Source organism: Saimiri boliviensis, chromosome 17, assembly GCF_048565385.1.
Source record: "Saimiri boliviensis isolate mSaiBol1 chromosome 17, mSaiBol1.pri, whole genome shotgun sequence".
Lineage (NCBI taxonomy): Eukaryota > Metazoa > Chordata > Mammalia > Primates > Cebidae > Saimiri > Saimiri boliviensis.
The window spans coordinates 47,941,257-47,955,390 of NC_133465.1; the positions used below are offsets into that span (position 1 = coordinate 47,941,257).

At 44.6% G+C, this 14,134-nt stretch overlaps 1 protein-coding gene across 6 annotated transcripts in view; it reads left to right on the forward strand.

The window, feature by feature from the left end:
* ATP6V0A1 (ATPase H+ transporting V0 subunit a1) overlaps positions 1 to 14,134 on the forward strand; it is a 68,258-nt gene that overhangs the window by 20,221 nt on the left and 33,903 nt on the right. For 4 of the 6 annotated variants that reach the window (XM_074388739.1, XM_039476770.2, XM_039476771.2 and 1 more), the window contains exons 6-10: positions 81 to 184; positions 456 to 582; positions 3,272 to 3,354; positions 6,051 to 6,144; positions 10,900 to 11,112. In XM_074388739.1, coding sequence (XP_074244840.1) covers positions 81 to 184; positions 456 to 582; positions 3,272 to 3,354; positions 6,051 to 6,144; positions 10,900 to 11,112 — 621 coding nt within the window. The remainder of the gene's footprint in view (positions 1 to 80; positions 185 to 455; positions 583 to 3,271; positions 3,355 to 6,050; positions 6,145 to 10,899; positions 11,113 to 14,134) is intronic. The other 2 variants (XM_039476773.2, XM_039476774.2) reach the window with 1 other exon arrangement.

Genomic DNA, 14,134 nt, shown 5'->3' on the forward strand with positions numbered 1-14,134 from the left:
TCTGAACCTGTCTCCTGGCTCCTCGTTCCCTGCATGCCACTAACTATTTTCATTAGATATTAATTGATTTGTGAATTCAGGCTGAATTGCATCATCAGCAGATGGCGGATCCAGACCTGTTGGAAGAGTCCTCATCCCTCTTGGAGCCAAGTGAGATGGGAAGAGGCACACCTTTAAGACTTGGGTAAGTGCCACGTCAACCTTTCTGTATTCAGTGGGGCCATGTTCATCTTTGCTTTTCAGTAGAGCAGTGAGATTGGGGATTCACTTGCTATCAGGATATGGCCTCTTCTGAGATAGTCCTGTTAAGACTACTGTGACTCTGGATTCGTGCCTGATTTGCTTTGTTAGCTGTCTGCTGTGTCCAGAAGTGAGGCTGGGAATAAGACTTTGTCTTAAAACCTTCCATCCCATGACATGGAATAGAGTTTCCAGTCTGTCTCTTCTCCCCACAGCTTCGTGGCTGGTGTCATTAACCGGGAGCGCATCCCTACTTTTGAGCGCATGCTTTGGAGAGTATGCCGGGGAAATGTGTTCCTGCGACAGGCTGAAATCGAGAACCCCCTGGAGGATCCTGTGACTGTAAGACAAGGAGATTGCATCCTGTGGAGTAGGTCTTGTAGAGGGAGCCCAGAGCCGAAACGCAGCGTGGGGCCGCCTGAATTTACTCCTTCCACAGAGTAGCCATTATCTTTAACTCTGCTCTAACTGGAGAATTTGAAGTACTTCCTCTAAGTTAATTCCTGTCATATGTACACATGGATATATGATGTGTATATGGCATATAAATATTTTCAAGCTTTACCCGTGTAGATGTTATTCTGATTGGAAATTTTTATTCTCACTTATTTGCAAGAGAATTAAAGCAAGACGTCTGGTTCCAAATTTGATCTTTTTTTTTTTTTTTTTTTTTTTAGATGGAGTTTCGCTCTCGTTACCCAGGCTGGAGTGCAATGACGCGATCTCAGCTCACCGCAGCCTCCGCCTCCTGGGTTCAGGCAATTCTCCTGCCTCAGCCTCCTGAGTAGCTGGGATTACAGGCACACGCCACCGCGCCCAGCTAATTTTTTTGTATTTTTAGTAGAGACGGGGTTTCACCATGTTGACCAGGATGGTCTCGATCTCTTGGCCTCGTGATCCACCCGTCTCGGCCTCCCAAAGTGCTGGGATTACAGGCTTGAGCCACTGTGCCCGGCCTTTTTTTTTTTTTTTTTTTTTTGAGATGGAGTCTCACTCTGTTGCCCGGACTGGAGTGCAGTGGCACAATCTCAGCTCACTGCAACCCCTCCTTCCTGGGTTCAAATGATTCTCCTGCCTCAACCTCCTGAGTAGTTGGGATTGCAGGTGTGCTCCACCATGCCCAGCTCACTTTTCTGTATTTTCAGTAAAGACAGGATTTTACCATGTTGCCCAGTCTGGTCTCGATCTTCTGACCTCAAGTGATCTGCCCACCTCGGCCTCCCAAAGTGTTGGGATTATAGGCGTGAGCAACCATGCCTGGCCCCAAATTTGGTAATAGTTGTGTATAAAAAGAGATGGAAAGGCTGGGCACGGTGACTCACGCCTGTAATCCCAGCACTTTGGGAAGCTGAGGTGGGTGGATCACGAGGTCAAGCAGTTTGACACCAGCCTGACCAACATGGTGAAACTCCATCTCTACTAAAAATACAAAAATTAGCTGGGCATGGTGGCACGGGCCTGTAATCCCAACTACTCAGGAGGCTGCGGCAGGAGAATCACTTGAACCTGGGAGGTGGAGGTTGCAGTGAGCTGAGATCACTCCAGTGCACTCCAGCTTGGGTAACAGAGTGAGACTCTGTCTCAAAAAAAAAAAAAAAAAAAAAAAAAAAAAAAAAAAAAGGGAGATTTTCTAAACTGTGATCTTTATAAGCTGATGAAATTTTACTTGGTAAAGTTTTTTTGTCTTTTGTTTGTTGGAAGGATTAGAAACTTAGTTAAAGAATAGATATTGGACAAAATGGGATGGTCTTCCCCAGCCAGTATTTCAGAAAGTAGAAACAGTTTAACATCTTGGCATTTGCCATAATGGGACAGAGTTTATCATCTGAACCTGCGTTTAGGTATTGTGAGTCCTGATTTCAGGGAGTACAAGTAAAGATCAAACATACTGCAAAAATTGTACTTTGCTTTTGTACTAGTATTCTTTAGAAACCTGAAGTTAGTTTTTCTGTTCTAAATTATTTCGTTAATTTCTTAAATTAGTATTCTTTACTTAAGAAGAGAGATTGAATTGTGAGATTTCCCAGGTGGGGTGGGCTGTGCAGCAGCATGGCTTTTATCCTCCATGCCGTGGAGGAGTGTGGTGACACTTCAGGTGAATCCCCTGCCTAGTAGTTTCACCATCTTGCCAAAGACCGTCATGTTGTGGAAACATCGTAATCTGCAGTCACACTAATGAGGAACTGTTCTTAGGAATATTCAGTCAAATTTCCTGTTGGCAACAGAAAGGTTATTTTATCAAATCACCAAAAGGAGACCCTGGTTATCTGTAACAGAGCAGCTGCACAAAGAATCGGTTTTAGTTTAGCCTGGAGAATTTAGGGATTTAAGACTCTTGAGCCTAATTTTCTTCACTCCTTATCTCCTTTTATCCTTCTAAAGTTTTGTTTGTTATTATAAAAGCTGTACATGCTGCATCTATGAGAAAATACAGGCAACCAGAGACAGTTCTGGTTAATACCCCATATATCTTCTTTTCTCATCTTTCTTTCCAGTTCTTGCATCATACTTCAGGTATAAACTTGGTATTTGGAATGGACTGCCTTCTTCCCTGCCCTATAAAGTCCAGATTAGCTTGAATTGTGAGATTCTACACCAGCATTCCTCCTAGGAACTCAGTTCCTTGTAGTTACTAGCCCTTTTTATCTAAGAATTTCTAAGTCCCAGAACAGACAGAAATGGCTTCCTTCTCTTTTCTTTCCTGTACTTTTGTCATTCAGGCAAAATAAGATTTAAAGGTGAATTGGTAAATAAGTCTACACAGTGCTAAGGGGAGCATCATCTTAGCTTCAAGCTCCTGGTTAAGTGAAAAAAAAAAAAAAAACAGAGAAAGATGATTGTGGATTAGAGATTATAAGGCAGATGTTCTTGTGGTGAAGCTCAGGAAATAGAGTGAGGTGAGTGGTGAAAGTGCAAGATTGCCATGTCCTTAAAGGATGCCTGTTGTTCTTACATCACCAAAAAAGTTGGTTAAGAGGTTTTCATCCAGGTACAGAAGTCTGAACTCTTGTTTTTCTATTCTGGGGCCTAGGGTGACTACGTGCACAAGTCTGTGTTTATCATTTTCTTCCAAGGCGATCAGCTGAAAAACAGAGTCAAGAAAATCTGTGAAGGGTAAGAGAGGCATGCCTCTACCAGGAGTGCACAGCCATGCTGCCCAGCTACTCAACAGTCTTAAAGTTCAGAATAGTGAAATACATATCCTTTTTAGTCTACCTTGACACAATGAATATATCTCTTAATACTGTTAGGGCATATTTTAATCAATTAGAAATAGCCCAAATTCATTTTTATTTTTGTTGTTCGGATGGGGGATCTCACTCTGTCGCCCAGGCTGCATTGCAGTGGCATGATCACGGCTCACTGCAGCTTTCACTTCCCGGACTCAAGGGATCCTCCCGCCTCAGCCTCTAGAGTAGCTGGGACTACAGGTGTGCTCCACCATACCTGGCTAATTTTTTGTATTCTTTGTAGAGACGGGGTTTTACCATGTTGCCCAGGCTGAAATGGAACTCCTGGACTTAAGGGATCTGCCCACCTCAGCCTCCCAGCGTGCTGGGATTACAGGCGTGAACACTGCAGCTGACCTAAATTCATTTTTTTTTTTTTCTTGCGCAACTGAGTCTCACTCTGTCACCCAGGTTGGAGTGCAATGGTGTGATCTCAGTGAACTGCAACCTCTGCCTCCCAGGTATTTTTTTTTTTTTTTTTTTTTTTTTTTTTGAGACGGAGTTTCGCTCTTGTTACCCAGGCTGGAGTGCAATGGCGCGATCTCGGCTCACCGCAACCTCCACCTCCTGGGTTCAGGCAATTCTCCTGCCTCAGCCTCCTGAGTAGCTCGGATTACAGGCACGTGCCACCATGCCCAGCTACTTTTTTGTATTTTTAGTAGAGACGGGGTTTCACCATATTGACCAGGATGGTCTCGATCTCTTGACCTCGTGATCCACCCGCCTCGGCCTCCCAAAGTGCTGGGATTACAGGCTTGAGCCACCGCGCCCGGCTGCCTCCCAGGTTTAAGTGATTCTCCTGGCTTAGCCTCCCAAGTAGTTGGGATTACAGGCATGCGCCACCACACCTAGCTAATTTTTTTTTTTTTTTTTTTTTTGTAGTTTTAGTAGAGATGGAGTTTCACCATATTGGCTAGGCTGGTCTCGAACTCCTGACCTCAGGTGATCCTCTCACCTTGGCCTCCCAGAGTGTTGGGATTACAGGCGTGAGCCACCACTCCTAAATTCATTTTTTAAAATACCATCAGAATCACATTTTTGGCCTGATACAATGGCTCATGGCTGTAATCCCAACACTTTGGGAGGCCGAAGCAGGAGGACTGCTTGACCTCAGGATTTGAAGACCAGCCTGGCCAACTTAGCGAGACCCATCTCTATTAAAAACTAAAAAAAAAGAGAACCACAATTTCCTTAGCTTGGGAAAAAAATAACTCTAAGGACTCATGGTTTATAAATGCCATATTATTCTGGGACAGTGAGTCTCCATACTTAGATGCTATGTCCTTAAATTTCCTGGAATCCTGCCTTAGGGATATATATATATATATATATATATATATATATATATATATACATACATATATATATATATTTATATATATCTGTATTTATTTATTTTGAGTCTCGTGTTGTCACCCAGGCTGGAATGCAATGGCACAATCACAGCTCACTGCAACCTTCACCTCCAGGCTTCAAGCGATTCTCCTGCCTCAGCCTCCCAAGTAGCTGGAACTACAGGTGCATGCCACCACACCAGGCTAATTTTTTAATTTTTAGTAGAGATGAGGTTTTGCCATGCTGGCCAGGCTGGTCTTAAACTCCTAATCTCAAGTGATCTGCCTGCCTCACCTCCCAAAGTGCTGGGATTACAGGCATGAGCCACTGTGCCTCGCTTTTTTTTCGTGAGTCAGTGCCTCACTCCATTGCCCAGGCTAAAGTGCGGTGGCATGATCACAGCTCACTGCAGCTTTGACTTCCCGAGCTCAGTTGATTCTCCCAACTCAGCCTCACAAGTAGCTGGGACTACAGGCACATGCCACCATGCCCGACTAATTTTTGTATTTTTTTTGTGGAGATGACATTTCACCATGTTGCCCAGGCTGGTCTTGAACTCCTAGACTCAAGCAATCCACCTGCCTTAGTTTCTCAAAGTGCTGGGATTACAGGCATGAGCTACCACGCCTGGCCTAGGGACAGAATTTTTTCCATGCCATCCCTCTCTTTTAATTTACAATATTATTTGCCTTTTTTTTTTTTTTTAATTTCAAAGAAATTTCTTAGCTATAGAGAATGTCAATGTAGTTCAGATGTTATAATTGCTCTGTCTGCAGGTCATTTCACGTAAATAGTGTTGACTTAAGCTGGGCGCGGTGGCTCATGCCTGTAATCCTAGTACTTTGGGAGGCAAAGGTAGGTGGATCACCTGAGGTCAGGAGTTTGAGACCAGCCTGGCCAACATGGTGAAACCCCTTCTCTACTAAAAATACAAAAATTAGTGAGGTATGGTATCAGGTGCCTATAATCCCTGCTACTCGGGAGGCTGAGGTAGGAAAATCACTTGAACCCAGGGGGGTGGAGGTTGCAGTGAGCCAAGATCATGCCACTTCACTCCAGCCTTGGTGACAGAGTGAAACTCCATCTCAAAAAAAAAAAAAAAAAAAAATAGTATTGACGTAATACATCCATCTGACCCAATCCTGTTTTGGTCCTTCTGGTACATTAGGATTACTTTCTGAGATTATTTAAATTGGATAAATTAAGAAACTTTGATGATCATAAGGCTGTGTCTGTATATTCCAGGTTCCGAGCCTCACTCTATCCCTGTCCTGAGACACCGCAGGAGAGGAAGGAAATGGCCTCTGGAGTGAATACCAGGATTGATGATCTCCAAATGGTACACAAAAGGCTGGAGGAAACTTGTTTTGGGGGAATACTGGAATAACAAGACCATTCTCCCTCCTTGAAACACTGATAGTCTATAAAGCACCTGTAGCAAACCAGGATACCAAAAAAAGAAATGTCCATGGGTAATATGTCTTTCTGGGAGCTGAGAAAGTCTTAGGGAATAATAGTTAAAAATAGCATTAGCCATCCTCAAATGAGACAGGAATGCTAAGCATCTAAAATCATCATTGCCTAGCATATTCAATTCCTCTCCACCTCATGAGTCTGAGATTTTTTTATTTTTATTTTTTTGAGACAGACTCTCACTCTGTTTCCCAGGCTGGAGTGCCATGGTGCTATCTCAGTTCACTGCAACCTCCGCCTCCCAGGCTCAAGTGATCCTCCTGCCTCAGCTTCTTGAGCAGCTGGGATTACAGGCACGTGCCACCACGTCTGGCTAATTTTTGTACCTTGATTTATTTTTTTGAGACGGAATCTCACTCTTTTGCCCAGGCTGGGGTGCAATGGCGCGATCTTGGCTCACTGCAGCCTCTGCCTCCCAGGTTCAAGTGATTCTCCTGCTTCATCCTCCCAAGTAGCTGGGATTACAGGCATGTACCACCGCTCCCGGCTAAGTTTTGTATTTTTATTAGAGATGAGGTTTCACTGTGTTGGCCAGGCTGGTCTCAAACTCCTGAACTCAAGTGATCCACCTGCCTCAGCCTCCCAAGATTCTGTGATTATAGGTGTGAGCCACTGTGCTCAGCCAAGTCTGAAATATTTTTTATAATAATACTTTCTCAGAAGTATGCTTAGTTAAGAAAAATATACTTCAAACAATCTAGACATACACTAGAAGTTAGTTCTGCCCTCTCCCACACGCCCTGCCTGCTGAGGCAGCCAGTCCCGATAACTCGGCATGCATCTTTGTGGTGACCTTTGATCTTAACCACACAGTCTAGCCAAAGAGCCCTGGTGTGACTCTTGTACCCAAGAAGAGACTGTTTGAATTTTGCCAAATTATAGTAAGAGTGGTTTATGCACACCATGGTTATCACAGGGCTCTGAGGGAGGAGTTGTGAACCGTGTGTACATATGGAAGGAAAGGCTGGTGAGCGGGGCTTTGTTCCTTTTGAAAGAATGAAAGTGATGATCGCCCCCTTAGAATATTAATAAACATAATATTACCTTAATATAAACATAAAACTGCCTTAATCCCAAAGGCAGTTCCTTTTGGCAGTGGCAGAATTGTCAGAGATATGTTGTAACTTCCATTTCTTTTTTCTTCTTCTTTTTTTTTGAGATGGAGTCTTGCTCTGTCACCCAGGCTGGAGTGCATTGGCATGATCTCGGCTCACTGCAGCCTCTGCCTCCTAGGTTCAAGAGATTCTCCTGTCTCAGCCTCCCAAGTAGCTGGGAATATAGGTGCCCACCACCACACCTGGCTATTTTTTGTGTTTTTAGTAGAGAAGGGGTTTTGCCATGTTGGCCAGGCTGGTCTCAAACTCCTGACGTCAGGTAATCTGCCTGCCTCGCCCTCCCAAAGGGCTGGGGTTACAGATATGAGCCACCATGCCCATCCTGTAACTTCCATTTCAACTCTCACTGACCCCCATCATATGTGACCCATCAACCTGACCTATTGCCAGGTCCTTTGAGATACACTTACCTGTTTAACCAGAGAGAGAGAGAGAGAGAGAGAGAGAGAGAGTTTTAGAACTGCTGGTGAATGAGTGATAGGCTATACTAGTATATTCTGGGTTCTAGGGCTGCCTTAATCTCCTTCCAGGCCTGTGGGTAGATTTAAAGAGCATGTTCAGTAGTCATTATAACTGACCAGAATTTGATTTTTTAGAAATCTAGCTGTAGGAACTTAGAGTTTAAAAAGGGGTTGAATACCAAGGAGTGGGATGAGGAAAGAGAAAAGCAAATAGAATATTGCTTGCTAGTTTATTTAGCATCCTTCTAGAAGAAGTTTTTTTTTTTTTTTTTTTTTTTTTTTTTTTTGAGATGGAGCTTCTCTCTTGCTGCCCAGGCTAGAGTGCGATGGTACGATCTGGGCTCCTATAACCTCCATCTCCTGGTTTCAAGTGATTTTTCTGCCTCAGCCTCCCTAGCTGGAATTACATGCATGTGCCACCACACCCAGCTCATTTTGTATTTTTAGTAGAGATAGTGTTTTTCCGTGTTGCTCAGGCTGGTCTTGAACTCCTGACCTCAGGTGATACGCCCACCTCAGCCTTCCAAAGTGCTAGGATTACAGGCATGAGCCACCTTGCCCAGCCAGTTTTTTTTGTTTGTTTGTTTTTTGTTTTTTTTTTAAGACAGATCTCACTCTGTCACCCAGGCTGGAGTGCAGTGGCACCATCTTGGCTCACTGCAGCCTTGACCTTCTAGGCTCAAGCAGTCTTTCTGCCTCAGCCTCCCAAGTAGCTGGGACTACAGGTGCATGCTGCCATGCCCAGCTTATTATTTTTTGGTATGTTTTTGTAGAGATAGGGTCTCACTATATTGCCCAAGCTGGTCTGGAACTCCTGACCTCAAGCAGTCCTCCTGCCTTGGCCTCCCAAAGTTCTGGGATTATAGGAGTGAGTAATATGAAATAGTCAACAACCAGAGGAAAGAAAGTATCTGTCTTCAAGGCCGGGCGCAGTGGCTCACGCCTGTAATCCCAGTACTTTGGGAGGCCAAGGCGGGTGGATCACGAGGTCAAGAGATCGAGACCATCCTGGTAAACATGGTGAAACCCCGTCTCTACTAAAAATACAAAAAATTAGCTGGGCATGGTGGTACGTGCCTGTAATCCCAGCTACTCAGGAGGCTGAGGCAGGAGCATGGCCTGAACCCAGGAGGCGGAGGTTGCGGTGAGCCGAGATCGCGCCATTGCACTCCAGCCTGGGTAACAAGAGCGAAACTCCGTCTAAAAAAAAAAAAAAAAAGAAAAGAAAGTATCTGTCTTCAAGTGATGTGTTTCCCTAGCATGCCATGACTTTTCTTTTTAACAAATAGGTGTTTGGTATTTTCTCAGCCATGTCTTTTTTAAAAAACAAAACAAAACAAACCTCTTTATGGAAGTCACCTTCCTCTGCCCAAGACAGGTTTTCAGGGAGTAGTTACTGCTTTGTTCTGAACTTTGTTCTGAACCAACTTGAAGAACTGTCTATGATAAAGACTTCTGCTTTGGGTTGCTTGTCTAATTTCTTCCAGTTGGAAGCAACAGGCTTAGCCACACTTATGCTATTAAAAATATGGGCCAGGTGTGGTGGCTCATGCCTGTAATCCCAGCACTTTGGGAGGCTGAGGCAGGCAGATCAGAGGTCAGGAGTTCGAGACCAGCTTGACCAACATGGTGAAACCCCATCTCTACCAAAAATACAAAAATAAGCTGGGCATGGTGGCACACACCTGTAATCCCAACTACTCAGGAGAATTGCTTGAACTCGAGAGGCAGAGGCGACAGAGTGAGATTCCATCTCTAAATAATAAATAAATAACTTAAATATTTCGTATTAAGACAATGGAATGTAAAATGTTCCTGTACCTTCCTCCCACCCTACTCTTGGCAATGTGATTCCTCTGAGAAGCCTGACATAAAGGTAACACCTTAGCTGCCTTCATGATGGCAGTGGTATGTGACATTCCACACCCACTGTAAAGATCACAGGCACTCCTGATCCCATGGCATTTCTGGCCCATGTTCCCAGTGTAGGTAGGTGGTGGTGTTCGGTGCTTCTGTTCTTTTTTTTTTTTTTTGAGACGGAATCTCACTCTGTTGCCAGGTTGGAGTGCAGTAGCACAATCTCGGCCCACTGCAACCTCCACCTCCTGAGTTCAAGTGATTCTCCTGCCTCAATCTCCAAAGTAGCTGGGATTACAAGCGCATGCTACCACGCCCAACTAGTTTTTGTATTTTTAGTAGAGACGGGGTTTCTTTTTTTTTTTTTTTTTGAGATGGAGTTTCGCTCTTGTTACCCAGGCTGGAGTGCCATGGCGCGATCTCGGCTCACCGCAACCTCCGCTTCCTGGGTTCAGGCAATTCTCCTGCCTCAGCCTCCTGAGTAGCTGGGATTACAGGCACACGCCACCATGCCCAGCTAATTTTTTGTATTTTTAGTAGAGACGGGGTTTCACCATGTTGACCAGAATGGTCTCGATCTCTCGACCTCGTGATCCACCCACCTCGGCCTCCCAAAGTGCTGGGATTACAGGCTTGAGCCACCGCGCCCGGCCAAGACGGGGTTTCACCATGTTGGCCAGGTTGGTCTCGAGCTTCTGATCTCAGGTGATCCGCCTGCCTCAGCCTCCCAAAGGGCTGGGATTACAGATGTGAGCCACCACGCCCGGCCAGCTTCTGTTCTTAAGTGTAGATTTGTTCATTTGTCAGCGCCTGGGCCTGTAATGCCTGTTCCTTCAAGTCTAAGTTGTAGTCCCCACATAGAAAGTCATTGCTCTTTAATGAGACAAGTTAGAGGCAGTGACCTATGTTCGTTGTGCCTTGGATTGGTGGTAAGATTGAACATATACAGAAAGTCTAAAAAACTATTTTCTCAGGTTTCTTTTCAGCTTGAAGCTAAATTAAAGTGAACGTTAGTAACTAGTACTCTAATTTCTTGTAATTTGGGAAAAAGAAACCATTCTAGCCAGAGGAAGAAAAAGACAATTCCCTGGCACGTCTTTTCAGAAAGCTAGGCCTCTTTGCCATTCATATCCTAAGATCTAAAACTGGTGTTAGAAGGATCCTCCCTTGTTCCTTTTCTCCCCACAGGTTCTGAATCAAACGGAGGATCACCGCCAGAGGGTTCTGCAGGCGGCTGCTAAGAACATCCGTGTCTGGTTCATCAAAGTGCGGAAGATGAAGGCCATTTACCATACCCTGAACCTGTGCAACATAGATGTGACTCAGAAATGCTTGATTGCAGAGGTCTGGTGCCCTGTCACCGACCTTGACTCCATCCAGTTTGCACTCAGAAGGGGCACGGTGAGTCCCCAAAGCTAGCAATGCAGCTCGTGGCCAAGAAGGGAGGTTCCCATCAGTAGTAACAATTTCATTTTTATGGCATTTCAGCATCAGGGTTCTTTAATATATTTGGCTTTTAACTTGACAGTACGTTTCATACATAGCCTAGCATATCATATCTATATCATATCAGCATAGCAAATCTTTATTTTGGATATGTGGAAACTGCAGTGAAGAGAGCTGAAATAATTTGGTCATATGCCCATAATTCTTCAGGGTCACTTATGGCCAGAGCATCGGTTTCCTGATGTACTCTCTGTATATGACTGCTTCTCTTTAGTAGTTAATTAGAACAACTACCACAGAACTGCTGTAAGTGCCTGCAGGAGTACGGAGATGTTCAAAACATGCCCTCAAGTATCTTACAGTTTATTAGGAGGGTTCTGACTATGGAGTTGGAAAAGCTTTAAGAAGGTGGCATTTGATCAGGGCTTTGAAGAATGGTAAGATGGTTAAGACTGTGGAATGAAGAGACAAAAACAAAGGCAGGAAGTAGAGTTGGACCGTGCATGTTTGGGCAAGAACAGGATTATGATGGGTTAGCTGAAAGAGGAGAAGTACCTGTCTGCATCAGGTAGTTTGGCACCTAATTGTGAATGGTTCATTTTATAATAACTTAGAAGATTCAGATTTTATTCCAGAGGGAGTTGAGAGACATTGGAGGTTCTTCAGCAGTGAAGGAACATGATCAAAGCAGTTTAGGTGGTTTTAAAAATTTTTTATTTTGTTTCTGAGACAGGGTCTTGCTCTGTTACCCAGGCTGGAGTGCAGTGGCACCATCTTAGCTCACTGCAGCTTCCAACTCCTGGGCTTAAGCAGTCCTCCCACTTTGGGCTCCTGGTACCTAGGACTGCAGGTGTCTGCCATCATGTCCAGCTTTTTTGTAGAGACGGGGTTTTGCCATGTTGCCCAGGCTGATCTCAAATTCCTGGACTCGAGTGATCTGCCTGCCTCGGCCTTCCAAAGTGTTGGGGCAAGGCGTGGTGGCTCACACCTGTAATCCAGCACTTTGGGAGGCTCAGGCGGGTACATCACTTGAGGTCAGGAATTTGGACCTGCCTGGCCAACATGGCGAAACGCCATCTCTACTAAAAATACAGAAAATTAGACAGGTGTGGTGGTGGGTGCCTGTAATCCCAGTTACTCGGGAGGCTAAGGCAGGAGAATTGTTTGGACCCACAAGGCAGAGGTTGCAGTGAGCTGAGATTGTGCCACTGCACTCCAACCTGGGCAAGATCCTGTCTCAAAAAAAAAAGAAAAATGAAAAAAAGTGAGTCACCATGCCCAGCTGATCAAAGCAGTTTTTTGGTTTTTTTTTTTTTTTTTTTTTTTTGAGACAGAGTTTTGCTCTTGTTGCCCAGCTGGAGTTCAGTGGTGCAATCTTGGCTCACTGCAACCTCTGCCTCCTGAGTAGGGTTCAAGCGGTTCTTCTACCTCAGCCTCCTGAGTAGCTGGGATTACAGGCACGCACCACCATGCCCAGCTAATATTTTATATTTTTAGTAGAGATGGGATTTCATCATGTTGGCCAGGCTGGTCTCGAACTTCTGACCTCAGGTGATCCATCCACCTCAGCCTCCCAAAGTGCAGGGATCATAGGTGTGAGCCACTGCACCTGGCCCAAGGCAGTTTTAAAAGAGTAATTTGCTGATAGTATCTAGGTTGGATTGAGGAGTGAAGAGATTCTGTAGGTAGGGGTTCACTTAGGAGGCTATTGTAGACATAGAGTAGTAAATAATAAGGATTCCCAGGTAGGACTTGACAGTGTCAAAAAAAAAAAACAGTGATGAATTTGTGAGATGTTCTGTAGGAAAAATCAATAGGGACACATGGCTCCTAGCAAGGTGCAGGAGAAATACAAGGAGAGATTTAAACATCTTTTTGAGCCATCAAAGCTGAGCGGCCAGGAGAATTACGCTTCCTTTGTTGAAAGTAAATGTTCAGCAAGAGAAGCTTACTGATTGGGGAAAGATGGTAAGTTCAGTTGTAGTCACATTGAGGTCCATGTGGCAATGTCAAGCAGACAAGGGGACAAAGCTAAGGAAATGAGAGTCATGACAATGGAAGGGAATGAGACCTTCAAGAGGGAGGGCACAGAGAGAAAGGAAGGTTGGGGGCCTGCATTGCTATTAGGCAGAACAGATACAACCAGCAAAGAGAGAGAAGGAACGGTTAGTGAGCAGGAGAATTCCTGAGGAAGAAAGACTCACCAAAGATCTCCAACGTGTAGGGGGCGTGCCCCGGGGAGAGAAGCCCTTTGGTCAGGAACCAGTCACTTTGCATAAGCGTGCTCAGCCATACTGCAAGGGATTAGGAAGTTAAGTAGTGAAGGAGAGGCAGAGAACATACTTCTTTGCTTTCTCTTTGAAACAGAGACAGTAAGTTTCACAAAAAGTCTGATACGTAGGCAGTTCCATGTTTTCTCTGGTGACATATTTAAAGTTAAAATTTTTTCATATTAAGGATCTATTTCACAGGATCTTTAGGAGTGCAGGCATATGCCGGGCGCGGTGGCTCAAGCCCGTAATCCCAGCACTTTGGGAGGCCGAGGCGGGTGGATCACGAGGTCAAGAGATCGAGACCATCCTGGTCAACATGGTGAAACCCCGTCTCTACTAAAAATACAAAAATTAGCTGGGCATGGTGGTGCATGCCTGTAGTCCCACCTACTCGGGAGGCTGAGGCAGGAGAATTGCTTGAACCCAGGAGACGGAGGTTGTGGTGAGCCGAGATCGTGCCACTGCACTCCAGCCTGGATAACAAGAGTGAAACTCCGTCTCAAAAAAAAAAAAAAAAAAAAAAAGAAACTTTAAAACAAACCAAAAAGGATCTATTTCACAGGATCTAATAGAAATCTTCAATTGTAAATGTTATGCCTTGTCCCAGTTTTCCCAAAGGCTGGGAAAGATAATCTAGTTTTATTTTTTATTGGCTTTATTGAGATATAATTTACACAAAACAAAATACGTGTATTTTATGTGTA